The 27,932-nt window shown below is 42.2% G+C and overlaps 1 protein-coding gene across 4 annotated transcripts in view; it reads left to right on the top strand.

Annotated features, from left to right (window-relative positions):
- Nucleotides 1–27,932, top strand: part of ZNF827 (zinc finger protein 827) — a 152,251-nt gene that overhangs the window by 21,522 nt on the left and 102,797 nt on the right. For all 4 annotated transcript variants that reach the window (XM_081077334.1, XM_081077335.1, XM_081077337.1 and 1 more), the window contains exons 2-4: nucleotides 8,361–9,413; nucleotides 18,400–18,572; nucleotides 24,139–24,619. In XM_081077334.1, coding sequence (XP_080933460.1) covers nucleotides 8,361–9,413; nucleotides 18,400–18,572; nucleotides 24,139–24,619 — 1,707 coding nt within the window. The remainder of the gene's footprint in view (nucleotides 1–8,360; nucleotides 9,414–18,399; nucleotides 18,573–24,138; nucleotides 24,620–27,932) is intronic.

The raw sequence follows: 27,932 nt of genomic DNA, 5'->3' as shown, positions 1-27,932 counted from the left end.
TTGATCTCTAAGGCTGTGCCATCTCCAAAACAATTCATACAACCAAATTCAAATTCAACAGATAGGATCATAGTTCCTGATATGCTACAGATCTGTGTATAATCCTGGGAGGTTACCCTCTGTGCTTTAGTTTTCACTCTGAAGTGGGGTAATAGGACAGCTGCTATCTGTTTTCTGAGAGTAATAATAGTAACAATGACTGCCACCCTTTACTGAGCTTTGACACTGCTGGGTACTTTGCATGCATTCTTGCTTCTCCAAATAGGGTGGGTACATGTTTCTCCAAAGCAGGTGGATATCCAGAGAAACATGGTGCATGCTCCTGGAGAATAAATTTTCCTGAATGGTTTGTGAGAAACGTTCTCTAATTATTGAGTAAGGACAAACACAGCTATAGTATAGAGTACAGAATTTACTTGAAAGGTTAAGCTAAAACTCAGAGGAATTTGGGGCTTCCTGGAGGGGACTTCAGCTTCAGTCCCAAGTTCCCCTAGGGTGCAACTCACTTTTCTTGGCTACTAGGGAGACTTTGCTGGGAAAGTTGGCAAAACAGACTCTTTTCCATGTTTGACTCACTTGAGAAAAATAGAATTAACATTTGTAATTTTGAAAATAGGTCTCATTTCTAGTATTAAGTGCTACCTTTCTGATAGTCAATCCCATTCTTCTTATTCATACATTTGACAAATAATTGCTCTGTATTTGGTACCATTCTAAGTGCTGAGGATACAGCAGCAAACAGTACAAAGCCCTCTCTCTCATGGCGCTTTTATTTTAATAAACAGTGATGTTCGAGGGGAAAACTGAGAAAGTAAGGGAATCAACCATGTGGTTATTTTGGGGGCGTGGGGAGAAAAGATTCCAGGCCAAGGAAACGGCAAGTGCAAAGGCCCTGAGGCAGGAGCTTGCTTTATTAGCAAGGGAGAGCGGTAGGAGATGAGGTTAGAGGGATACAGATGACATAGGGCCTGGAAAGCAAGGTAAGGGGTTTAGATTTTATTCTGAGAAACGAGAGAAACCATTGTGGAGGCTTTGGGGATGGGAGTAGTGGAACCTGACATAATAGTTTTAAAAAATTACTCTGGCTGCTGGCTGGGAATAGTGGGGCAAGAATCAGAAGTAAGGAGACCAGATGAAAAACTACTGCCATAGTTCAGGCGAAGGATGGTTGTGCTGTATACCAGCGTGGTAGTGGTAAAAATGGTGAAAAGTGGCGAGATTTGGGATGTGTATTGAAGGTAGGATCAACCAAATCCGCACATGAATTAGATGTGGGGTATGAGAGAAAGAAGAGCCTAGGCTGGCTGCGGAAATTTCGGCCTAAGCAATTGTGAGGATGGAGGATTTGCCCTTGATGTTGAAATGGGGCAGTTTGTGGGATGAGCTTGGGTCCTTCCTCAGTCACTGGAAGATCTGCCTAACAAGCAACTTTATATGACAACATTGAAACTGGCGTAGATACTGTTTGGAACTCATGTTGAAGATAAGGAGTGATGTGTTAATTTGTGTTCCCTCTTTTTGACTCACGGACATTTAAAACAATCATTTGAACATATTGCTGTGTGCAAAACGCTCATCTCGACCCAGGAGCCCTCCCTGCTGTCTCAGTGCGGGGACTCGCGTCCTCTCCAGGCTTCCTGCCATTTCTCCATGCCCTCACAGCACCTTTCCCCCAGCTGGTCTGATGACAGGAATCTGGTTGTCTTCTCTACCCGGGCAGTTTTAAATAACTAGCAGTTCTTAAATTTTCTTCCAGGCCATGCTGAAAGTGGTTGGGTGCTCTGGGCATCGATGTTTCAGTAACTGTGATCTCTGAGGCTTTGTCCTGTGGAGCCGATTACCGCCCGTGCATTTAACTCAGGCTGTGGACTTGGAGCCCCGAACCCTGAGAGGTCTCTTAGGTGCAGGCAGAACTGGTGTGGGGGATGTGCGAAGGTTTTCTGGCTACAAAGGGGCAACTCAAAACTTGGCAGGTAAAACAGGCGTAAATGAGGCTATGTTTTATTATTAAATTATACAATCGGTTCAGAACAGCCTGATGTGGAGCATACTAAACCTTTATCAAACATTATAGAGGTCATTGCTTTTATCTTCCTGGGGCCTCTTCTCTGGCCTTTCTTCTGTGACCCACATTGAGCCAATTGTAGAACCGCCCTCTGGCTTCAGTGATAGGACCAGGGAGCAGAACATGACCTCTAACCGGCCAATCAGAGGGGAAAGGACCTTTCTCTAGTGGTAAGTCATTGAGAGTGAAAACCCAGAACCTGTGCAGCCAGGTTTTCAGCCACCTGGGAGAGGTCGCCTGAGAGGATGAGGCTAACCTCTGAGAGAAGAGACTAGAAGCAAATGAGAGAGTGCCCTGAGAGTGCTTTGACATCCTCTGTGCTGCTGGTGGCTCCTCTGTGCCCCTCTCAGTGTTTGGTATAGGGACTGAGAACACTAGCTATGGCTTCCTGCAGTTTCGGTAGTAATTACAACCACAGGAGCCCGAGTGCCCCTGCACTGCATTTGAGCAGGAGTGCAAAAATGAGTAACTCATGGTCCTGCCTCCGGTATTGACAAGCTGATGGTTTGATTTCACCACTAGTGAGTATGGTAAGATGATTGATAAAATCTGCCCATAACATCTCAATAGATGGTGTCTTTTTAAAACGAAAAGAATTAAGAAAATAAAACATTTTTCGTTCGGTTGATTTATCCAGCAATGATCACCTAAATATTAGCTTTGTCCATGACTGGGCTATTGCCTGTTTGATACTTCGTAGAGCAGCAAGCCCGCTTCTAAGGGAATTTTCCAACATTGTCTGTAAAAACTTCATCCTTCAAGGTCTATTCCCGTAGCCACTGCACACTGGAATTCATCACTCCCTCTTTCGTGCACACACAACTCTTGCTGTGTTCCTTGGTGCTTCCTATGCTTGTGCGACCCCTGCACTGTTGGGCCAGAAACTGAGAGAACTGTTGGGCATCTCTGAGCCTCCTTGTTGCAGAGAACAAACAGTTCCTTGAACATAGTAAATGCTCAGTAAACGTTTGTTGAATTAAATCAATTACCAGCATTGCTTTTGCTAATAACTTTTGTGTAAGGCTCCTTAAACTTCGCAAACCACTTCTGTATAAAACTGCATGGAAAACTTGGTTGTATGATTTGAGGGAGATATTACAGATGTAACTGAAAATACTGACAGAGCTATGTGGCCCGAAAAGATAGGTATAGGTATTTAGCTATAGATGTATATTCAGTGGAAAGGTAAAATTTGGAAGATTTTTAGATGCAGCTGAATCAGAAGGTGAGTTGGTAGGTACCAGGTGGACATACCTGTGGTCACAAGAAGAGTGTGTTGACTGCCAGAGAACTGACCGTGAGTCAACTCCATCCAGGCTAGTCCTGGGAGTCTGAGCCTATTCTCTTCCGAACCTGCTAGTAAGATTTATGTGAACCGCCTGGTGGGAATGGCTTATTAGTAGATTTACAAGTGGGGCTTTTAGGCTTCCATCTCCACCTGCTTTAACTTCAGCCAAAAGGTATGAAAATTAATAGATGTCTCATATTTTTTTTCTGCTTCTATCTCTCTGAATGAGGACCTTAGATGACTATTGGCCCAATTAAATGCATCTGATTACAACTGTCAAACCAAAAAGGAAGTGAGTTGAAAATGCAGCAGGAGTTGTGAATATTGAGTTACTGAGTTTCTGCTTGAGGACCATAGAATTATAAATAAATGTGTTAGGTAGTGGAATTTCGTTTTGTTTTCCCCAAAGGAGAAATTGTTGCCACATGGAAACAAAATTTATTCGGCTTATTTTCATTCTGTAATTGCACCACTTCTATTCTTAATTCTTTGAGTTTCTTATTTAAAGTGAAAAACACAAAAACAGACTGTTGTGTAAAATTGACAGAAATGAGTGTGAACTTGGGCATGAGAGACATAGGTTGTTGCAAAATTAGCTATGGAAATTGCTTCCTATTCTGGAGGTTAAAAATAATGTATTGAGAAGGAAGTTATTTACATTGGCCGTTTAGAGGCTTCCTTGGGAGCCTTAGTTAGGAAAGCTGTGAAATCCACCGTCAGTGGTTGTGTGCAGGAAGCATTTCCAGGACAGTGGCAAGTGCGGTGCTCTGTGATTACGTGCCACCATTCCATGCTGGTGACAGACAGGGAAATGGAGCTGTCTCACTGCCCAGGGGCTTCTCAGATTGTGAAACAAAGTCAAGAGTCAAGCCTTGCTTGTTCTGAAGTTTGTGGTGTCCAAGAAATTAGTTCCTTAGATTGCAAGAATGCTTTGTTTGGACCGCCCTGATGAGAGACCCTTTCCTCATGATGGAGTGTCAGAAGGCTGGGGGTTATCCTGCAGACCCTGCTGAAGGGAAGCTTCCCACAACTGGACCAATGCAGCCTTGCAGAACCCCTCCTTGATGAAACTGAATGAGAAAATAGAGAGCAGGCCGGCAGGGGGGAAAAGGAATATTTGTGGGAGAAAATCCTTGTTGTTGCTGTTTTGTGAACTGCGAGCATATTTGTTTGAGCCTCTTCGATTTTTCTCTAACCTCTCCACCTCTCCACGTCTCTTGCATTCATTTCTCTGAAAGCTTCCCCCACCTTTCTCTTGACCTCAGGTGATGCCAGAATAATTTCAGATCTGTTTCTCCTCAGGTTTCTGGCCTGGCTCTTTCTAGGCTGTGCATTACAATTATTTGGTGGTTTATTACTTGAATAACCTCAATTTCAATTGCAGCATCTTCAGAAAAGCGATTAATAGAGTATTATGAGTTTAAAAATATTCTTTATGTATCTGAGATTTTTTGCAGTCCAGAAGAGAGTGTTATCTTTGTGTTTGTGTCGGTGAAGATCGGAGAAATGAATAGTTGAGAAATATTCAGGTATTGCAGAAGACATACACCAGTCTGTGTAAGATATGCTTTGTTTGCTTGTTTGGTGCTTGTGTTTTGGCAAGGTTGGGAAGTTGCTTTAAAGGCAGATATCAGCTGTTTGTGTATTCAGCTGTTTGGTTCTCCTACCCCTGCTTCGTAGGATTGGAGCCTGAATTGACAACTTCTTTAGTTTTTTGACATGCTTACCCACTACCCACTTGAGCACTTTTGAAAGGGGAGTACTCTTGCTCACTGAGGGTATATGTGGAGGGGGTCAGAAATTCAGCTTTGCCTTTGGGGCTTTGCCAGGAGATGTACTGAATTCTTTAGGCATTTGAATCAATTTTTGACCAACTGCAACCAAGAAGAGGCAGAGAGAGAACAAAGAGATTAGGGTGTAAGAATATGGGTATTTACCTCCTAATGGTTTGTCTCAATATTGAGAGAATACTGTCCTTATCTAGGAGAAATTTTCTTGCTGATTTCTGTTTCAAGAGGGTGGAAGAATGGATGAGTGGGGGTGTGAGGGCAAACAGAGCTCCCTGGAAGTTGCCATTCAGAGGGCATCTGGCAGACCATCCACTGAGGCTTTGCAGAGAAACACAGGGCCAGATTTCTGTTGAGAGATTCGGATTCTTTGGTTTGGGCATCAGCACTAAGGTAGCTGTGTATCAGATTCAACTAGGTGACTTTTAGGATATTTAATAGTCTCAGGAAAACGATGGACCTGGACATGTGCTTGTAGCTTTTTGTGGGTTTTTTTTGGTAATTCTCAAAACCCTGATTTTACACATACCTTCTTAGTTGACCCTTATAGCAAGGTTCTAGATTAACCTTGATGATCTAAGAGCTACTCTAGTTTGACAAAAATAGAATCTAATAGTATTTACTTTTGAATCATCTATTTTCCTGTGTAAGTTCATGTAGCGACTATCAATAAAGATCAAAGAAGAGGAGATATTCAACTAAGTCTTACGCTGATTTTTAAATCATAGTCCCATGCGACTGTACTGAAAGATGAGATATTTCATCTGAAATCAGGAAAGGTGGCTCGCTAAAGGAACATAAAATTAGTCCAATTGTTGAAATTGATGTTGACTGCTTAGGGTCTGGTCAAAAGCATCTGTAGGAGAAGCCTAGACGAGTAGTTCAGGGTCCCCCTGATTTCAGCACAGATGAAAAATGTTGAAATCAAAAGGGAATAAGGATATGTGGCAAATCACAAGGAACCAGACTGTTTTTTAAATGAGAAAAATTCAATTGTATCTGCTTTTTTCCTAGCAGATTCCATTTGATATTTTACATTTTCTTGATAACTTAATAAAGATTCACAGGAAGGAGTTGCAGAAGTTTAGCTTCGTGAAAGAGAATTTGTCGTGTGCGACATTTCTTCTCCAAATAGCATGGGAAGATCAACGTATTAGCTTGTAGTTCGTGCATTCCTAGTTCTAACTATTTCTGTTCAGAAAAGACAGCATGTTAGATAGCAAAACTACCTAACACGGGGAATTTTGGCTCAGTCTCTAAGTATTCACTGGACTCTGCGAGGGACGAGGTATTGTGCTGGGAGGTGTGGGATATGTAGATACTAGTAAACTCCCTGCCTTCAAGGAACACCACCGCCTCGTACCTTCCAGAAGATAAGCCAATAGCAGACAGATCATGTAGAGTGATATGAAATCAATGGAAACTAAACATGGGAATCTTGGCTCTGCATACAGAATCTGGCTACTTCTCGCCGGCTGCTCTCACCTTGATCTGCTCTGATCCTTGTACTTGAATTCTCTTTTCCATATAGCAGCCAGAACAGTCCTTTGACAATGTAAGTCACACGGTAGGACTCCCTTCCCTAAACCCTCCAGTGGTTCCTGGTTTCACCAGATGCCAAAGACCTTCAGTGGTTTCCAGTGTCCTACCGATTGGTGTATGCAGCCCTCTCCTTCACGACCTCTCCCCTGCCCCCTTTCTCTGACCCTCACTCACTCCACTCTGCCCACACTGGTTTCCTTCCCAGGCATGTTCCCACATGAGGGCTTTTACCATGACTCCCAGTGCATTAACTCTGTCCCGGGGATGCTGCATGAACAGCTCCTCACTTCTTTCAAGTCTTTGCTCGAAAGTCGCCACTCGGTGAAGCCTCACCCCGACCACTTTGTTTAAAATGGTAGCTCCCCTCCTGCCTATCACCCCCAATCCTTCTTTTAATTTTGGTTTGTATCTGTCTTCTTCCACTGAAATGTTAGCTCCAAGAAGGCAGGATCTTCGTTTTATTCAGTGTTGTTCAGTCTAGAATAATGCCTGGCATGCAGCAGGTAATTCATAATTATTTGTTGACTGAGTGAATAAATGAGAGGAAGAGATGATTTCTGACAGCATTCTAGGGAGAATCATGAGGAAGAAACATGTGAGCTGGGTGTTGAAGGATAAGCAGAGTTGGACAATCAGGTTTTCTGGGGAAAGACATTCCCTACAGAAGGAATATTTTTGAGCAAAGGTAGAAAAGTGACAGAGCTCATCAGTGCTCCTGGAACTACAAGGAGTCCGTCCCATCCCAATTGACTGGTGCTTGGGGAGGGGGGCAGTGAGAGTGGTAGTGGTGGGTGGGCAGATTAATGGATTGAAAATAATTTAAGGGCACTGTTAGTGGAGTGAGGGAACGAATTACTAATCACGACCTCGGATAAGACAGCAGGCATATTGGTGATTGGAACTGAGGATTCTCAAACAAGGAGCATGCCTAACGTGGGAGATATTGTGACCTTAAGAAATCAGTAGTGTGAACAGTATTTGCTAACAAGATGTGATTTTTATGTAGCACTTGACTGTTTTCAAAATACACGGTCACGTGTGTATTATGATTTAAGCTTCATAATAACTGGGTGAAGTTGTTATATACGATAGGCAGTTATTATTTACATTTTTTGATAAACTTGAAAAAAAATAATTGCATCTTATATCAAACCAGCTAAGTGACTTGCCTGAGGTCATGGAGTTAGAAAGTGGGGAATTGGCTTCGCACTGTCCTGTGTCTCACAGCCAACGTTTGCCCATTCCCGGCTGCCTCTCTAATTCTGACTGGATACGAAAGATACCATGTCGGTTTTATTTACAAGGGTACCAGCTTCTTTCCATTTCCCCCAGTCATTGCAAACAGCAGTTTCTTCATCCAGTTACTTCTGTAACAGATCCGTTTTTTGTCTTTCCTCCTTTCCCTTTTCAACTGATCTGGAATAATTATTAGAAAGGTTAATACATGCCCTCAGTGGGTGTGTGTTTTTACCTTTGCCTGTGTAGCATTTTACCTTCTTTCAGGCTCATGCCAAGACTGTCTGACTCAGCACCTAACAATCTAGTCAGGTCGTTGCTGTCTTTCATGTGGTCGTTGGGTGGAAGGGAAGAGGAAGCATGTCAGCAGCTCCATTTGAATGTCTTCAGACTTGCCTGTTGCTCACTTTGGGAGTAAACCTGATCTTCTTAATTCCCCCAGATGTTAGTAGGCAGGACGAGGCGGAGGGCGAGCTCAGTGAAGGAGAGCACTGGTATGGAAACTCTTCAGAGACTCCATCGGAAGCATCCTATGGAGAAGTCCAGGAGAACTATAAGCTGTCTCTGGAGGACCGGATCCAGGAGCAGTCCACTTCTCCGGACACCTCTTTGGGAAGTGCTACTCCCAGCAGTCACACGTTGGAGCTGGTGGCACTTGATGGTGAGGTCTTGCGAGACTCCCTGCAGTGTCAAGATCACCTCTCCCCTGGCCTGTCCTCACTGTGTGAAGATGACTCCCCAGGTTCCACTAAACCCTTGAGCAGCAACTTGAGGCGGCTGCTGGAGGCTGGGTCCCTCAAACTCGACGCCACAGCCACGGCCAATGGCAGGGTGGAGTCCCCGGTAAACGTTGGCTCGAACCTCTCCTTTTCCCCACCATCCCACCATGCCCAGCAGCTCAGTGTTCTTGCCAGGAAGTTGGCTGAGAAGCAGGAACAGAATGACCAATACACTCCAAGTAATCGTTTTATATGGACTCAAGGTAAGTGGTTGCCAAACTCAACCACCACCTGCGGCTTATCCCCGGATTCAGCCATCCTTAAACTGAAAGCTGCAGCCAATGCTGTTCTGCAGGACAAATCTCTCACCAGGACTGAGGACACCATGCGATTTGAGTCCTTTCCCTCCCCTTTTAGCTCCCAGTCTGCCAGTTCTACTTTGGCAGCTTTATCCAAGAAAGTCAGTGAGAGAAGCTTGACTCCTGGCCAGGAGCACCCACCTCCGGCCAGCTCTTTCCTTTCTCTGGCTTCCATGACCTCCTCGGCGGCCCTTCTGAAAGAGGTAGCAGCAAGGGCTGCTGGGAGCCTTCTGGCTGAGAAATCATCACTGGTGCCTGAGGATCCCCTACCGCCACCGCCTTCAGAGAAGAAGCAAGAAAAGGTGACCCCACCACCTCCGCCGCCACCCCCGCCACCCCCACCACCACCGCCACAGTCCTTGGAATTATTGTTACTCCCAGTTCCTAAGGGAAGAGTTTCTAAACCCTCCAACTCAGGTATGGAATCTTTTATTTCAATCATCGTGTAAGTCTTTCTGACTGTCAATTGCGATGCCTTATTTCATTTTTGCCTTGTTCGGTTGGGTTCCCATCTGATCAGAGGCAGGAATAAAAAACTCAGGAGCACAACAAAATACTTTGACTAAGCAGTGCAGTGGTCTTTCATGTATGTGTTCCACAAAGGTTTCATTTTTGAAAGGTAATGAATAGTCTTAGAGATACACAGTACTCTCCTCCCTTTCATATAAATGATTTTTTTTTTCTTACCAGGTTCAGGCTAGGTCCATACAAGATATATTTAATGGGGGAAGATCAAAGCATCTTTGTCATGGAGAACATGGCATCACTGAACATAGGGGGAGAAAAAACTCACTGCTTTTGAAACAGTGGACAAGGGAGAACCCCCTCTCCCACTGCTTCCGTCACAAATGGACTTTTGTATAATCAGTGACTACTCTGTCCTCATTTATCACGCTATATACATTTATGCTAGTATTTTTATTACTTATTTTGTGGAATTTAAGCCTTTTCGCTTACCCAATTTTTTAATAATTTCTTGTCATGTGAGAACTCTGAAGACTATTGTCATTCAGACATAATCAAAGCATTTCTCGCAAATGCTTTATTTTATTCAAATCCAATTGGATTCTGAAGGACTGTGCGTATGGAGACTTTGAATCCCAAGTTTTTCGTGGGGGGACAGCCTTTCCAAAGGAGCAGTCGCTGTCGTATAGACCTGACATTCACAGTTATTCATCTGAGGGAGAAACTGAGTCACCTGAGTTCTCATAGTGGGAACCTGATTTCTGAGACTGGTTTGTTTTTAAATTGTGCGTGTGATAAACACAGTCCTGGAGATGGATGTGTGGAGTTTCAGGTGTTTCTCAAGGGTATATTGCCAAACTGGAACAGAAAGTAGGAGATGAGTGTCCCCATTAGTACAAACACTACAGTTGTGTGTGTTTAGCCAACTTTGATTATTTGCAGCCACATTGATGAAGAGTGCTTAGAATGGCAGATAATTGAACCATCACAACTAACATCAATTTGACACGTTTATGACAAATTTCCATTTAAATTGCTGAGTGAGCTATATGCACTAATTATAATTACTTTAAAATTTGAGTAAACAGCAGAATAGAACTAGGAAAATGGATCTCTGGAACTTTTATGACTCTAAGTGATCCAAACCTTTCACTCCAGAGTTTCTGAAGTGAATAAATAAAATAAAGTGAAGTGTCAATAAAATCCTGAATTGTTTATCCATTCTGAGTTTCACTTCTTACCTGCCATCTGGTGCAACAGAGAAATGGCTAAAATTTGGAAACAAGGAGAAGAACAGAGGTGCTGAGTAATCTTGCAATGGAATAAATCACTGCTGTTTTATAGAAATTTCATTTAGGGTAGAAGCAGAAGGAGAGGTATGGCTATATGTAAAATGTAATGTGATAAATATTCTCCGCATCTGGTTATTGAATAAATGTATTAATGGTGTTTACACTGTAAATTCACCTGGACATTAGTTACTTGGAAAAGCTTATACAAAATTAATAATAAACTTTAGTTGACTGAAGAATTGGTAAAAGGTAACTGAGAAAACTGCTTCCTGAAGGTAAACTAGTGGCTTTGTTATTTTAAAGTGCCTCAGGCAAAACCAGCAATAGTTGTGAAGTATAATTTTTTCACTCAAGTGACCAGATGCTTGTAAAGATGAGAAAGAGTTCATGAGCTTCCAGTGTAGTATAGACTTTTTGACTGTTTTGTTGTATATATACACTTGAGGGAGAAGGTGTATTCCTTTTTTGGTTGAAATGTACCAAATCCAAGTCAACATCTCAATGAGCTTCTCAGCAGGATTTAATATGATGATCTATAAGGAATCATTTTTCTCCTTTTCTTTTTACTGAATTTATTCTATTGTCGAAACACTTCATATTTTAATCAATGAATGTTTAACATGTGCAAATTGAAAGAAGAGAGAAAGGAACTTCTCAGGTTGGGGCTCTGCAACCGCCTGCTATTGACTGGTACCGGTGCCCCGTTTTCATGCCTCTGTTCACAATCCAAGACTTGGTAAAAGCAGCTCCCTCAACAGACGGAGTATTTGTATTGAAAAATCACTCATTTTGTGAAAACTCATGCAAGAGGAAAGGTCGCTGTGGAAAAAAACAAACAAACATGAGGGCTCTTGAAATGGTCACTTGAAAGATGTTCCAGGCGTGCGTCCATGTGAACACATCCTAACTGCGAGGTTTGTTTTTTGTCGCGTGGATTGGAAATAGGAGAGGTGCTGCCTCTGAGCACTTTTCAAAGGGAATGTCGTCTAGCATCCTAACTAGATTACAGGTTAAGAAGAAGTTGGTAGAATATCTAATTTTTGTGTTTACTTTTATGTCATGGAGAGATGATTTGGTTGGTGTTACTTGGATCACTGATTTTTGAATCTCAGGAGTGGAAGGAAAGGTGGGTCTAGTCCATTTGTCCCCTCCGCTCCCCTTTACACACTGTGCTGTTGGTTTCAGGGCCACGTGGGGGCTGGATTCAGAGGTCACTTGGCTTTGCCTAAAAGGCATTCATGGGAATGTGGTGACCGTTGCCACCCACTTTTCTAAACATTTCTCATCGTTATTTTTTTTCTCTACCTTAGAAAGAAATCTTCGTTTAAGTCAAAATAGATAGGTGGACTGGTTTCTCACAGCAAATCAAGGGTTTCTGTTGCTTAACGACTTAAATAAATAAATAATAACCCAAAACAAAAATAAACGACACACCATCCTGATTTCAAGCAAGGCTTCTATTTTCAAGCTATTTCTCAAAGTGTTGCAAAAAGGGCATATAAAGTTGATTCTAGAGTTACAAAGAGGTAGTAATGTGCTAGAAAAGCCAATGTATTGAGTAATTTGGGCTTCAGCATTTCTTTGACCTTCTTTAGGTCAAGGGAAGTCCAAACCATGAAAAAACAAAAAAGTGTCTTTTCGGTCTGGCCTTCCTCCTCTTTTTTGAACAGGATTCAGTTGTTGCCAGGTCATGGTGTATTTAATTCCTTAAAGAGTCCACTACTCGGTAGCCTTTCTCCCTGCAAGAGAGACGTGACACTTGAGGAGGAGTTTTCTTTTCATGTGACCCTGTGCCCCAGCACATGCTACACTGCTCTTCTGAAAGGGGACACGATAGACAGAAGATTATGTCCGTTTGCTATAAAGATAAATGTCACACATTGATTCAATTCTCTTTGAAGCTACTGCTGTGTTGCACCTTAGAATAAAATAATGGTTTTTATTTTAAAAACAAAGTTTCTTGTGGAAGGCCAGCAAGATTCTCTGGATTTCAGGCTCCTAGTTAAATAACCGGGAGCATTTCAGAGAGAGGGTCTCCAAAACATCTTATTTGCCTGAACAAAATTTAAATATACTTAAAAGCAGGCAGGTGTCATGTATCTGGATCAATAGATAGGGGGTGTCCGGCTGCTGTTTTCTGTCATATTTATTTGATCTTATTAACATTATTGCAAAAGCATAGAAAGTGAGGGACCTCTCCCGATACTCCTATTAGGTCCATGGTTATTCTAGCTATAATCTGAGAATGACTACATGTAGGAATTTGCTAAGAAAATTCACTGTTTAATCAAGATTCAGAAGTATCTGTCGCTGATCTCAATTATGTTTCCCCAGTGATTTCAATTTAGACTGCCTCTAGATATCAGACTTCTCTCTTAGTTTTATTGAATACTTACTGTTAAAATATGTATCGATATCAATAACGGATAAACTCAGTGATATCTATTATTAACATAGTTTTTTGTTTTCCATAATAGCATTTGAGAGCCATGCCCAAGAAATTCGATTGAAAGATATTAAATCCATGTATATTGTTGGGAAGGAGGATGGGTCTTCTTACACCTCGTGGGTTGGCAGGCCTACGGTGGAGATGGCGATGATGTATGGATTTTACATATACAAAGTCACCTGGCATCTTGGACTCCTTTGATGTATATGGTGAAGTCTATATGCGAAAACAACCCACTTGCAAATTATCTAGATTTTCTGCACACTGTCAGATAGGATCCAACAAGAGAAAGTTTGATTTCCTATAAAATAATTACATTTGTTTTAAAAATACCTTCCTTGAGTTAAAGCGAGGAAGTTAATAAAACCTCCATGATTTTTTTCTTTAGCCCAGTGTAATTTTGTTATTGTAGTTTTGTGAATCAATAGATAGAGAATAGGGTAGAGCATCAAACCGGAAGGGAACAGATTGGCCTTGATCTCCACCCGTCACTCACCTATTACGCTCCACTTCAGTTTCCTCATCTATACACTCAGCTGGTTGGGAATTATCGGCAAGATTTCTTCCTGCTTAAAAATTCTTTGCTTTTGCTTTCTGCTTATTCTTTAACTCTGGCTATCAACTCAAAAAAACTTTTATTTTTATTTTTTAAATTGAATATATGCCTTCTTAAAATTCATGATCCAAACTCCCACAAGATGGTCTCTTCCTTGGGCAGATCTTGTCCATTGTAAGTTGTTAAAATATATATCATTGTACTTTATTAATGATGTAGCCACACTGTGTGCATTTGTAATATAAGCTGCTCCAGGTCCTTTCTGGAAACAGGTCAGATGTAAATACACGAATAGCTCTCTGTGTGGACACCATTCATTGAAGAGGTGTGTTAGCTACTGTGTGAAAAGCATGCACTTTTGAGCGAGCACTACTTCTGCTGAGACCTACTGGCAGCTTCCTGTATCTTTTGCTTTCACGTCCTGTGCTCATCTCACTTTTCCATACTCTCCTGATCCTGTTCTTTTCACTTAATCTCTTTACCATATACCACGCAGTTGTTGAATTGTATGTTGTATCAGCACTGTTTTGGGTGCTGGAGACACAAAGGTGAGGACTTCCAGCCTTACCCCAGCCAATTCCCCCTTCAACCTTCTCCCCTCCTATTTTCTCCATTGTTCTTTCTCCCTGCCAAACTGAATGTGGCCATCGGAATTCTGGCTAGGCTGAGCCAGATACTACCTGGGCAGTGCAATGGACTCCTCGTTCTTCTGTTTTCTCTTGGCATCAGTGATAAACTACCACGATGGGCCAGGCCCTGAGCTATATGTATTTGTTATGTGATGCCAGTGATTTAAATTTACATCTGCTCTGATGGTGAATTTCCCGCTTTGGAGCACATGACCAGAGTTTATTGTCACTGCTAGTACTATTTATTACAGCTGCTACCAATAGCTTCCATTTACTGCATAACAGGCGTTTTACACACATTTATTATCTCTTGTATTCCAATAATATTATTGCCTATAAAGAGAACATATTTTCTCCAAACTAACAAATTAGCAGCTATCCATCCCACTGGGTTTATTAGCATTTGGTGGGATTTAGTTTTGTTTGCAATGATAATGATTAACCAATGATATATTTGGGGGAAGTTGTTTATCAGAGTTGTAAACTAGGTAAAATTGTGAATATTTCAATCCTATTGCCTCAAGAATTATTCTGAGGAAGTGGTCATATTTCCTCAGGCTCTGAATCTGAGTGAAATTTATAGCTGTCAGTTAGTTCCTTGAAAATAGTTTGGCATACAAGTAGAATATATCGTTACTTCCTCCCTTCTCTAAACATCATGTATACATGGAGGGCATCCCACTAAACTACAAATTATTTTTTCAATGAATAAAAATGTAGATGTTACCAGGGGAGATTACTGGCCAACTTTGAAAACTGATCATTGTATTCTGGTTACTTCTTACCACTTGGCTTATTTTCTTCCTTTCTTGCCACTATCAGTTAAAAATCTCAAAATTATAGTAGGGTAGCTGTTTGACCACATAACTTGCAATTAGTTTCTTTTTACTATGAGTATTCTAATTTTTTCCCAGTCATCCAAGGACACCCTAATTTGTACATGATTCATGTGTATTTTAGTATTAATTAAAACTAAGGAAGGGTAGCTCCAAAATAAAATAGATTTATATGAAATACTAACGTGCAGGGCTTAATGTAGCACACTCTGTAATACATTCGTGATACAGGATAAGTGATGAGTGTGGGGCTGGGAAAAGTAAGGGAGTATATTGAACACATTAGGCAAAGCAAGGTGTCTGGGGAAATCGGCAATGTTCCTTTTGTCAGTTCATGCCTTTTTATTGCCTTCCTATGATGTGCCATGAAATCTCAGGTCAGTGGAAGACATCTCTCAGACAATTTTTTTCTTTCATCTCTCAGACAATTCTGTAAAATTAGGCAGTTTAGGGTTTCAATAGTGGGAAATACTTCCTGAAGACGGGGATTGGCAGCCTGTTTCTCTTTTCTAACTACTTTGATGTACTTACAGCCCTAAATAGACATCAGTATCATTTTTCCCCCCGTCTAGTTTATGGCAATAATCTCACCTAGAGGACTGCTTCAGTCCTTTCTGTCCAGGCGGTTGTTCAACATGCAGTCTTTGTGATCAAGATATCAGAGTGGAAGAAATGACAATGAAGGGTAGAAAATGAGAGGCCCAATGAGGTATAGGACTCCAGGTCAGCAGAGGCAATCAGAGGCAGACAGCAGGAAAGCTCTAGTGAGTTAATAAAGAAGCTTGTTTATAGACCTCAGCAGAGTATGCTTTTCCTGGGGAAGAAGGAAACCCTCCATCCCCACCCCATCCCCCAATCAGAAGAGGAAATAGTTGTGATGAAACACAAGCAGAATTTCCAGACTTGAAGGGTGTATTTTTAGATATGCGATTCTTTTTAAAGTTACTTGGTTAAGCTAACCAATATTACTTATACCTGTATTTGTAAAACAGCAGTTTTGGAATGCCTTAACTTTATTCCAGACCCCTTCTGGTTCCATCCATTTTAAGTGGCTCTTTGTATGTGGAGCCTCCTTTGACTCAATGAATCAATAATAAAATTATTTTAAACTTTACACATGGGAATATTTCCTTTTAAAATGATAAAAATAACGTGTACATTAAAAATTTCAAATAGTATGAAAGAATATGAAATGAAAACAAAAGTTTCCCTGCCTGACCCCTCTTTTTCAATCCACAATCTTTCCAAGTCCACTGCTTAATGGTTTCTTGGGTATTGCTTCCAGACAATTTTTATACAAATAAAAGGATATCATTTTTGTTTCATTTATTCATCTTACTCCCTCATTCTTCCTACTCCCCCTCTTTTTTTGCTCAAGTATTTTAAATCAAATCCCAGCATCATCTCCATTTGCTTGTAAATGTTTCCATGTCTATTTCCAACAGATGAGAACTTAAAAAAATAATCACAATAATTATTATGACATTTAACAGGATCAATAATTGTTACATGATACTATGGAACGCCCAGGCTATAATCAGTATTCGTCAATTATCTCAAAAGTGGGTTTTTTTTTTTTTTTTTTGTAATTTTATAATCAGGATCAAAATAAGCTTTACAACTTATGGGTTTTTTGTTTTGTTTTGTTTTGTTTTAATGTCTCATAAGTGTCTTTTCATCTATAACCCCTGCTCTTTTTAAAATGCTTTTTCCTTGTTGAAGAAGAAACTGGGTCATTTGTCCTGCAGATCTTCCCACATTCTGAATTTGGCTGTTCGGTCCCCTTTGTGTGTTTAACATGTTGTTGTTTTAATCACCTTTATTTCCAGTAAACTGCTAGTTAGAGGCCTGATTACATTTTTGTAAGAATATTTATTTTGTAGATGGTTTATCAGAAGGCACGCAATGTCTGTCCCCTTTTTAGTGAAGTTAAGATAAATCAATGGTTTCATGTCTTGTCAGCTTGATGCAGCCTTTATAAAGTTCCCTATCAACCTTTCACCTAATGGTTTCAGCAACAATTGATTCCCATTTTCTAGAAAACAAAAATAGAACCGCCCTAGACATAGTTTCATGTCTTCCTTTATCTACTAACTCTTTAGTATCTTTGGCATGTTTCTGTATCAGCATCTATAGATGTAGCTCCTTTTTAAAGATAGCTTCATATATTTTATTTTATGAGTGTATTACAATTTATTTAACTGTTCGGAAATATTTCTGGTCCCTCAGGATTAAGAAAGGAACGTCTGAGACTTTAACTCTACCTGCTTTTATTTTCTATATTCCCAAGTTGCAGGGGCTAGTGTGGCACTGACGAGTATAAACGGTCTGCCCGATGTGTAGAACAGTGTCACAGCAGAGACCCTTCCCCGTGGGGGTGGTGGAAGAGAGGGTGAGCTTAGCTTGCCTTGGAGGAAGTGGTTGGTTGGTTTGTGCTCCTGAAAAATTGAAGCACGTGGGGCTGCCTGGTTGTAGCTCTTCCCAGAATGGGCAGCGAGGCCCAGTCACAATGCAGAGGAAGCAGCACTTCTTGTTAGTGGCAGCCAGAGGGACAGAAATGAGAGGGTGAAAAGCCCTGACCTTAAGACCCCCTGATGGCTGAATTGGCAGCAGCATCTGCTCAGGCCATAACTAAACAAGACAGCAGTAGGGATCCTAAAATGTGTCTCCGTTGGAGTTCGGTTTGTGAGGTTTATGATGGCTGTTTGGTTTTTAGCGTGCTGCAGTGCGTTCTTCTCTGTGCCATGTGATTGTCTTTAGTACTTGCCGTTTTCCACGTTCAGCAATTCATATACAGACTTGAGTCTGGCAGTTTTCTTCAGGACAGCAAGCCTCTGAACTGAGGCTTCTCAACTGAGCAAGGTCAGGCCCGGCAAAGCCCTTTGCAGATGCCTTCCCAAGTGTGGGATGGCCTTTGGAAGTAAGACTTTCAGAAGGCAGGACGATCCGATTTTGAAAAATGGAACCCAGATGGAAGTCAGGAGATGAACAGGAGCTTCTACCTGAAGAAAAACAGTAATAAAGCTTCCTCATGGGTAAAGTCTTGAGACTGCCAGGAAAAAAACATCAAATCGTTGTTAGTGTCCCGTTTATATAGCAATGCAGTGTGAATGAGTGCTAGATGTAATGTGCCTGTTGGTTTTCCTTAATTTTCCTTTCTTTCTCCTTCTTCCAAGCCTCAGAAGAGGAAAGCGGAAAGCCTTTCCAGTGTCCAATATGTGGTTTGGTTATAAAAAGGAAGAGTTACTGGAAGCGGCACATGGTGATTCACACAGGTTTAAAAAGTCATCAGTGCCCGCTCTGTCCGTTCCGGTGTGCTCGCAAGGACAATCTCAAATCCCACATGAAGGTAAGCCGGCCGCGGACAGGCCTCGTGAGCAGGCCAGCCCAGCCACGGCTGTGGTGCAGGCTGGAGCGAGAGGCTTCCGGGCAGGAGAGGGGCCCGTGGTGGAGCCCACGGATGACGTGCTCAAGGTCCCAAGAACAGAACGTAACCCAAATGATTCACCTTGAAAAGAGTCTTCATGTAAAGGTCTTCACATCCAATTTACAGCCAAGAATTTAAAGCCGGAGAGAAGCTTCAATACACGATGTATGTCATGTAGAGCCATCCTGTTTTGGGGAGCAGTAGCCTAACCTGGCCTTACATGGCGAGGCATTTCTGGGGTACTCAAAGAAGTAGAGAAAGACCTGCACCCCTTCTTAGAGACACTGCCTTCTTCTGCTGCTTATAAACCCAGAGTATAACACCCAGAGACACCTTATAGGAAGTATGAGGACATCGAACATACCTGGGCTTCAGGTTTAAGCCTCCGGGAAGTTTGGGCCATTCCTGACAATATCGAGTCTTCCCTAAGGCTGTCAGGTTCAAGCTGTCGTAATTCCCAGGATCACGCTTACCAAACATTGTTTTCAATGTCTTATTGCAAACAATTAGGGGCTTGTGCTTTTAATAAACATATAGAGTCTTGAGTACACTCTATGTGTCACTCTTCTGTGAGAGCTGGGGAAACTTAGTCATCTAGAAATCTTTGTAGCAGACGCCATTAGTACTAAGAATTTTGTCTGACATTCAAGGAAGAAACTCATAAGGTCAAGAGCCTGGGCTTTTGAATTTATAGATCCTCATTTAAATCTTATTATGCAACTTACTAGCTAATTGGCCTTGAGCAAATGAGCTTTTAGACTCTTTCATTTCCTCATCTGTTAAATGGGAACAGTAATGTTTAGGAGAGCTGTCATTAGTATTTAAGGAGATAATATTAGCAAAGTATCTAACATAGAAATGTTCTTTGTTATATAATTTCAACAACTACCTTTTAGCACCTTAGTAATAACAACAGTCATTTTCGCTGATATTTTCAGTATGGTTTGGCTGTTGACATTGTTTATAAAGTTTTCACTCTCCTGCTGTAAGAAGGATAGTGCATAGACATAATTAAGATATTTGCTTTTTTCCCCAAAACTTGTAGTCTAAGCTTTCTAATAGATCAGTATTCACTGCTCAGAATTGTAGCTCTAAAAAAGTGTGATCGGACAGAACCTCTATTGACTTTAGGAAATGGCTTAGAAGATTAAAAAAATATTAAATCCATGATGTAATTTGTTTTCTATCATTTGCCTTTTTCTCCGGGGAGTAACATGCCCTTCATCTTCAGAATCCATTTAACCAAGAGTTCTGGTTGGTTGAATTTTAGTGGGCCTACTTAGTTTTTACTTTAACCCTCCTCATCCTCTATCACCTCTTCCCCAAAGTAAAATCTCACATTTTATACCTGTAAAGTGGATTTCATTAACAGGATGAGACTTCAAGAGAAATGCCTTTAAAACTAAAATTTGTTTTCGTTACTGTGTCCTACGTTGTGTTCAGAAATCGGGTCTGGCAAATTTAAAGCTTCAGTGAGCAGGAAACTTGCATCTCGCCTGACACCTTGTAAGCTTGGTTTCAGCTCAGGGTCACTTAAAACAACCTATTTATAAACCCATGGAAAAAAAGCTGGGTTTTCAAGAGCAGGAACTAGTGACCCTGAAACTACAGGGAGATGAGTTGAGTCCCTTGATGATACAGACGGTCGGCCATGACAGTGTTATAGATGAGAGCTGCAAGGGCTTTGCGGGTCGTGGGGTCTTAGAATGCTTTCAGAACAAATCAATAACCAGTACAATAAAGCAGTTGTGTGAAATTACCACTTTATTCAAACTTATTGTGTCCTAACCTGTTGAGGTACGACTGGAGCTTTTGATAAGGGAAGTGTGAGAAGGGCTCATGCAAGTTTAATTTTATCAAATGGTGTACTGTTTCTTTTCTCTGCTCTACACCTCACTTGTGGGCCTTTTAAAATTCTTTAATCAAAGGATTCATGGTTTTATTTTCATTAGACATACTTGAATTTTGCTAAATTTTGCAAATGTAGTCCACATAGAAATATAATGGCTGTGGTCTTAGGAATAGATACCCTCTACTGGGTTCATCAGAGACTACAAATAAAGATAGATTTTTCTAAAAGGAATTTTACCTAAGAAGTGGGGGCAGCATAGCCTAGAGATTAAGATCTCCAGCTGTGTGGTCAGAAAAAAACCGTAGTTAGAATCTCAGTTCCACGACTTAGTAGCTGTGAGACTTTGGGCAAATCATTTAACCTTTCCAAGTTTCTGTTTCTATTCATGGAGATAATAATCATGCAGTCTACCTCATGGAGTTGTTATAAGAGTTAAATGAGATAATAGACATGAGCCACTTAACCCAGTGCCCAGCATGAAGTAATTATTATCCGAAAGTATATTATCTGAAGGTATATTAATGATTACGTGTAGAAATACGCTAGTGACATGGTCTAAAACAATACTCTAAAATAAATTTTCTTGCTTTTCTCTTTTTCGGATCTATCTTTAGTGTTGAGAATTTAGTAAAATCAATAAAAAAAAGTATAAAAATGATCTTTAATCTCACCATACAGAAATAACCATTAGTATCATTCGACTGTATAGCCTGCTATCTGGATTGTATAGATTTATTTAAGAAAAAAATCGGATTCTACTTTATTTGTTCAACCAATATGGTATTAACAGCATTCGTACTGGGTGCTTGGCCCTGTATGGTTTTTTTTAAGCGTGCTTTTCCTCCTTCATCTATTGTGCAAATGTTTTTACGAGCTGCTGCAGAAGGAGATATAAATGCCTCCAGCTTCCTTGAGGTTATCTTAGATTTCCATTAAGTCTTTTACAACTTTCCTGGATGAGTGAGCATACAGGAATTAAATGTGAAATTCGCAAGCTAAAATTGAACAGAAAAGGTGAGGAGGACCGCTACCATAAAGAGTGTCGGGGAAGCAATGGCCGGAAAGAGGCAGGTTGCTGATTGAGTCCCACTGTCTCAAGCCTGCCATCTTGGGAGCTGTGACTCTTGGGTGAGCCCCTTCCCTGCCTGGCCAGGTCCCCTAAGGGGGATGGAGGACATGTGCCCCAACTTTCCTCATGTTCATCCGACTGCAGGAGCTCGACTTAACGATGTGACAGCTCCTTCCCTGCCCACCCCTTAGCGTGGGTGCTGTGCTCTTGGTGCCGAATGACCAGTCGGTAAGTACATCTCTGTGTGGCCTGGAAAGAATGACATGTTTTAGACAAGAGTTTTTTCTCATTAGCAGACTAAGGGATTTTAAAGTCAATGTTAGCTCAAGAGAATAAAAATTGTAATAGAAAGTGCTTTTCTGTTGGAGAGAAGAGGAGAAACTAACTGGAGGATGGAGGTAATACTTTTGTCTAAGGCCGAATGTGGTATATAGCCCTTTTGGGAAGGTGTAGCTCAAATAAAATTAATTATAAGTGTGAAAGCCAACACCACCTGCACTGTTTTTCCTTTAAACTGCCACTAATTTCTCCATAACTAAATATAGCCAGGCCAGGACCTGGTGGGAAAGAAGCCCGCATATAACATATGCGCACAGACCCTTTTCCAACTCTGGCTAGGGCTCCCTTTTGACTATAGAACTTAGGCTTGCTCTCTGTGCTTTTCCTTTTTCCAGAAGCTCCTGCTGGAGCTTCTGTTCTTGGATGAGCTCCTCTCCTCTCCTGCGTCAATAGATGGAAGGGCACTTATGAAATGGAATCTGCCCCACTACACTGCTCCCACTACACTGCTTGCATGGTCCCGGAGACCATGCAAGCTTTCTGCCTTGTGACCTTACCACCTGGTTCCTGGGCATGCTTTGGGCAGTACCTGTCAGGGTCTCCTGGAGCTGTGACCTGACGCCCCCTGAGGTGCCTGCTTCTTTGTGAATGGGGTGGGGGGAGGTGGTGGGGAAATCATCGTGCTTCTGTGAGAAAGCAAATGCACCCATCAGCTCCAGAGTGAGATCCCTTGGTGGTGAAAGGACAAGAGGGGTGATGTTCACAGCCAGTGACAGTGTCCATTCCCCACTCTCCACTCCCCAGACCCTCCAGACCTGGCAGGGAAAGGCTTTAAGGGGCAAGGCTTTGCTGCAGCTGAACTCATACGGTGATTTTTGTTGAAAAATGGATGCTTTGTGGGGGGGTACCCAGAATCACTTCTGTTGTTTTTTTCAAAAAGCCACAGTGGGGTGCTGTAGCGACAGGATCTCACCATTAACGTTTAATTTCTTTGCTTTTGTTGGTCACTTAACATTATTTAAAAGTATGTTTTGGCTGGTGAATAATGCTTTTGGATTGCATTCAGAATGCATAAACAGCTGTAGTAAAACTTGCTTTCTTGGAAAGGAAGCCTGCGTAGAGGGGCCAGGTGGTGCAGTGGATTAACGAACCAGCCTTTAACCTTTCTCAGACGTGGGTTCAAATCCCGCTCAGATCACCACTGGAAGATGAGGTGTCAGTTTTGTTTTGGTTTTGAATTCCAGTCGCTGACTTGTTTGTCTGGATCGTACAACTCCCCAAATCATTTGGCCCAAATCTACACAATTGGCAGTTTCTACTCAAGGGAAGGCCAGTCCTGAAATAGCAGGGTGTAACAGGTCAGCACCGAAGTCCATTGGCAGAGATGAAAGGGGAAGTTACAAGCTCACGAGCACCTGCCAGCTCGAAGCCTGGCTTGGGCTAGTGCAATGATTTCCTCACTTTTTCAAGCACTAAATTTGGCAGTGACAGGAAGAAAAAAAAAGTTTCTTGCAATTTTTGCAGGTATATACGTGCGTGTAAGACTGGAACTGGATTCAAAAGTCAGCATTCTTTCATCGCAGACGTCAGAATTTGAGCATGATGTTCCCCATGTTTAGAAACGTGGGTTTCATCTTGCTGAGATTCCTTGGTGGAGATCAGAGCGTGGTTTTCCCCCCACTCTACTTTCTTCATCTGTCATTTTGCTCAAGCCACTCAGTCTGGAGTCTCAATTTCCCTGTCTATGAAATGGGAATACCCTGGAGACCTTATTTTCCACATTCTTAATGACCTAGAGAAGCATTATGAAAATTGAAATTACGTTTGCAAAACAACCAATTCTCTGGGTGGCGATAATTGGGTACATGCAAAGTGCTACCATTATGAGAGGTTTTGTTACCCTTTGACAGGTTACCTCTTCTGACCTACCATGAGGAATTATGTAAGTTTGCATTCTGCTGGGTTTGTAATATTTTCTCTGAAGACATCAACCGAGATCAGATGCCTGGACTATTAAGAGGATACTGCCCCAAACGGCCTCCATTGGCAGACAGCATCCTCAGTTGTGAACGTGGCTCTAATGATGGACTCTTAACCGACGTGGGCCCGCTCTGTGTTTAGGGATGCCCTCGTTACCTGGAGCACAGTAATGAAATGCTGCTCTGGTCATTTTATTTCCTGGGCCAGCCCTTTGTACTGGGAGGTAATTGACAAAGAGTGTGGACGTGCAGCCAGGCGTTTTCCATACGCACACGGTGGACAGCTCATTGTTCTTGCTTCTTCGTCAGGTTCATCAGCACCAGGACCGGGGAGAGACCTTTCAGTGCCAGCTGTGCCCATTCACTTCCTCACGCCACTTCAGCCTGAAACTCCACATGCGTTGCCATCAGCACTTCCTGAGGACAGAAGCCAAGGTGAAGGAAGAGATCCCAGACCCAGATGTGAAGGGATCTTCCCACCTCAGTGACAGTGCCTGCCTGGGGCAGCAAAGGGAAGGAGGAGGGACAGAGCTAGTGGGTACCATGATGACGGCCAACACTCCAGAGAGGACTAGCCAGGGAGGGGCTGGCGTCTCGCCTTTGCTGGTGAAGGAGGAGCCCAAGGAAGATAACGGCCTGCCAGCCTCCTTTACCCTGAATGCTGCCGACAGGCCGGCCAACCACACAAAGCTGAAAGACCCGTCCGAGTTCGTGGCCAACAGTGCGTCAGCATTGTTCAGCCAGGACATCTCTGTTAAGATGGCGTCTGATTTTCTCATGAAGCTGTCAGGTACTTGAATAGGGTTGTATTCTCTCTCTCTCTCTCTCTCTCCTCCTCGACCAGTATTCTCATCTGTAAAATGGACTGGTAGGACTAGACGAGTTCAAGGTCTTTTTACATTCTAATAGTCTGCACCTTCGTCATTTTTCCTCGCTCCCTTTTTTTTTTTCTTTTTTTCTTTTCTTTTTCTTTTTTTTTTTTTGGCAGTCCTTTAGAAGTAGGCATTGCTGTATTGCTGTGCTTTGGGTCTAGAAACAGTAGAGATTGTTGATTTCCTTCCTGTTTTTCTCCTTTATGGGTTCTTGTTGTGGGGGGGAAAATCACATGGAAAATCACATTCTTTCTGTTGACCTTGGTCCCTATTTAACTTGTCTCTGCATTGGGTTCTTCAAAGCGCTTCTGTGGAACATCTCATTCGGCATCATTCAAGTTCATTTGTTTTCATCTGAAAGAGTTTGAAAGGACCTACATCCAGAGACAACTATTAGGAACTAGAGACTTTTAACACTCAAGCAAATGATAAAGATGTATCTTAAATTTTTTTTTCCCCCAGTGGAAAATTTTTTTATTGTGGTAAAATATATCCAACATAAAAGTAACCATTTTTAAGTGTACAGTTCTTTCACATTAAATACATTCGCATTATTGTAGGAAACATCCCCACCATCCATCTCCAGAACTTTTTCATCTTCCCAAACCGAAACCTTGTACCCATTATATGATAACTCTCCACTCCTCCCTCCCCCAGGTCCTGGTAACAATGCTTCCACTTTCTGTCTCTGAATTTGACGACTCTAAGGTACCTCTTGTAAAGTGGAATTATAATTTAAAAAAAGAATTCGTTTCTAACTGCCCCAGTGCCATTTGGAAAGACAATAGAATGTAAAGTTGTAAAAATGTATTCTTATACATAGAAATCACTTTCACCATCAAATGATATGTGATGTTTCTTTTAGTTGTCTTTTTTTTTTCCAATTTCTTTGATTAAGTTGTGGAGTTGAACGGGGGCGTAGAGACACGGAGGGAGGCTGTTTTTCCTGACTCCCTTGGAATGATAAAGCATGTCCTGGGACGGTGCTGCTACTCATTACGTTTTTTTTAAAGTATGATTTAAAATTTTAAAGGCGATGTGGAGGGTGGGGAAAGGTCGGCTGAGAATTGGTTCTGTCTTGCAGTGAAGCCGGCAGTCCCCACGATGATTTCCAAATGCCATTTCAGCTCTTTGGAGAGTGACAATACCCTTTTAAATGGAGAATAATTGGTCACCGCCTTCCTTTAAATGGACTGTGAGTTGCATTTCACTAAATGTCATTGCCAGGTGAATTAGAGGTTCAGCTTCACTCTGAACGCCCTGTGCTCAGTGACACTTCAGTCAGGTCTTTTGGAATGTCCCTGTCACCCCAGATCTTTGCCCCTCAGGAGTACACGACACTAGTTGGAAGAAATGAGAAAAGGTAGGGGATGGAAATGAGGCGTCACAGAAATGAGCTGAGGTGGAAAAGAGAGCGAAGAACTGACAGGCGCCAACCGGCAGTGCAGGTGAGGAAGTCTTGGGAATGATGAAGTCCCAGGAATTCAAGTGTGTCTGACTGTGGCCCAGAAGAACTGGGGACTCTCTACTCCTCTCCCCCCGTCTTCCCCCTCTTCCATCTCAATCCAGAGGAAAAGGGGCTTTTAGAGACTCTGAGTTTTATATTGAACCATTTTTGAAACTATGGAGAATGTGCAGGCTTCTAGTGCCCCTTTTGCTGCTGACCCTTTAATTTTCACCTCCATGGTATCCCTGGTTCTTTCTTGATGATCTCCCCACCAATAGTATAGCAAAAAGGTGTCCTTTGGGGGGCTTTTCTAGTGCACTCCCAAGAAAGCAAATGGCATCATCACTTAGTGTAGCTTAGAAAGGGGTAGTTTCTTTACTTAACAGATGGGGAAAACTAAGTGGGGGTGAATAACTCTTAGTAAGGGGTTACTCTCTTTACTCCACAACCCCAGGAAATTTTCAAGCTTGCAGGAAGGCCAGAGGGGATAAAGGAAGGATTAGATAAAACACTTGGTGTATGATGCCCCACTCCTGCTCGGCTCAGCTCTGGGTGTCCCACGTCCGACTGTAACTAACTCCAGTCCCAGTCTCAGGGAGCTTAACATAAGGCCTGCGGCTGCTGAGAGCCAGAATTGCAAACAGAAGCGACACCAGCCGAAAGCATGTTGGTAGATTGGGGTGAAACACTGTGCACCAAAGTCTTCTGTTGTGATCTGTTTTCTCAGTTAGCTATTGATGGGGATTTGTTTACGGTTTGGCAGTCGCAGTATTTACCCACTGATCAATTGGCAAAAGAAAACAGATAACAAATGCACACTATTTATGCAAAAGGCCCATGCAGCTATTTTATGGTGGCTTACTAGAGGTCCTGAAACCCGACTTGTGTGCACTGTTACCTAGCAACCTGTTATAAAGTCACCGGGGAGTGAGATGCATCGGTAATTTTTTGTGTGTGTGCATATTTGGATGTAAATGTAAACTTGGTGACTGTGGCAGTGCAGCCCATGGGAAGAGAAGATGTTAAAAGGAAAGGAATACATTTTCTGGAGGTATTTTTTTTTTTTTTTTTTGAATTCCACTAACTCTTTGGTTGGTGGGGCCCTATGATTGATAACTGCTGTCACCGTGGTTGCTGTCACCGTGGTGCTGTGCCTGGCGTTGTCTGTGGCTGTGATCCCAGGACCAAAAGGCCAAATCCCAGAGAATTGTAGCTGGGTTTCTAGCTCTTTCCCTCATCAAATGTAGTGTAGTGGTGGTTAGCACTGGGTCTCGTCCCTCGGCGTCATAACGGTGCCATTGTTCTTGCGATGATTTTTGAGCTGGGCTCTGTGCGTGCACCTGCTGGGACTGTCGGGTGCAGCTGTTTGTGGGCACCGAGTCTGCGAGTCTCTGTGCCAGCCACGCCACTGTCTGCAGAACTGGAGCACAGTGACAAATTCAAGCGTGCACATACCTACTTGTGTCCAAACGAGGGGTGAAAAACACTTGATTCTTTCTTGCTTAGTTATTAAGGGGAGTCTTTCTTGCTCCTTCAACTACAACTGAGCATAAAAATGACTTAGGAGAACCCAGTGGGATTAAACATCGCTGGTGGAATGGTGTTTTAAATGGACTCTAATTCTTCCTCCTGTCCCTACCCTGGTTTTGATGTTTCCCAGCGTGTGTGATTGTGAAATCAAACCCCTTCTCCGAACCATCAACTCTTCTTCTGCCTGAGCCCACACTTAACATTCCTTGGTCCTTCAAGATGAATGATGCTCCCCGGAACCGAGGCTTCTGCGG

This window comes from Rhinolophus hipposideros, assembly GCF_964194185.1.
Source record: "Rhinolophus hipposideros genome assembly, chromosome: 16".
NCBI lineage: Eukaryota > Metazoa > Chordata > Mammalia > Chiroptera > Rhinolophidae > Rhinolophus > Rhinolophus hipposideros.
The sequence above is the reverse complement of the archived record's forward strand: the minus strand, read 5'-3'. Positions and strand labels throughout refer to the sequence as shown.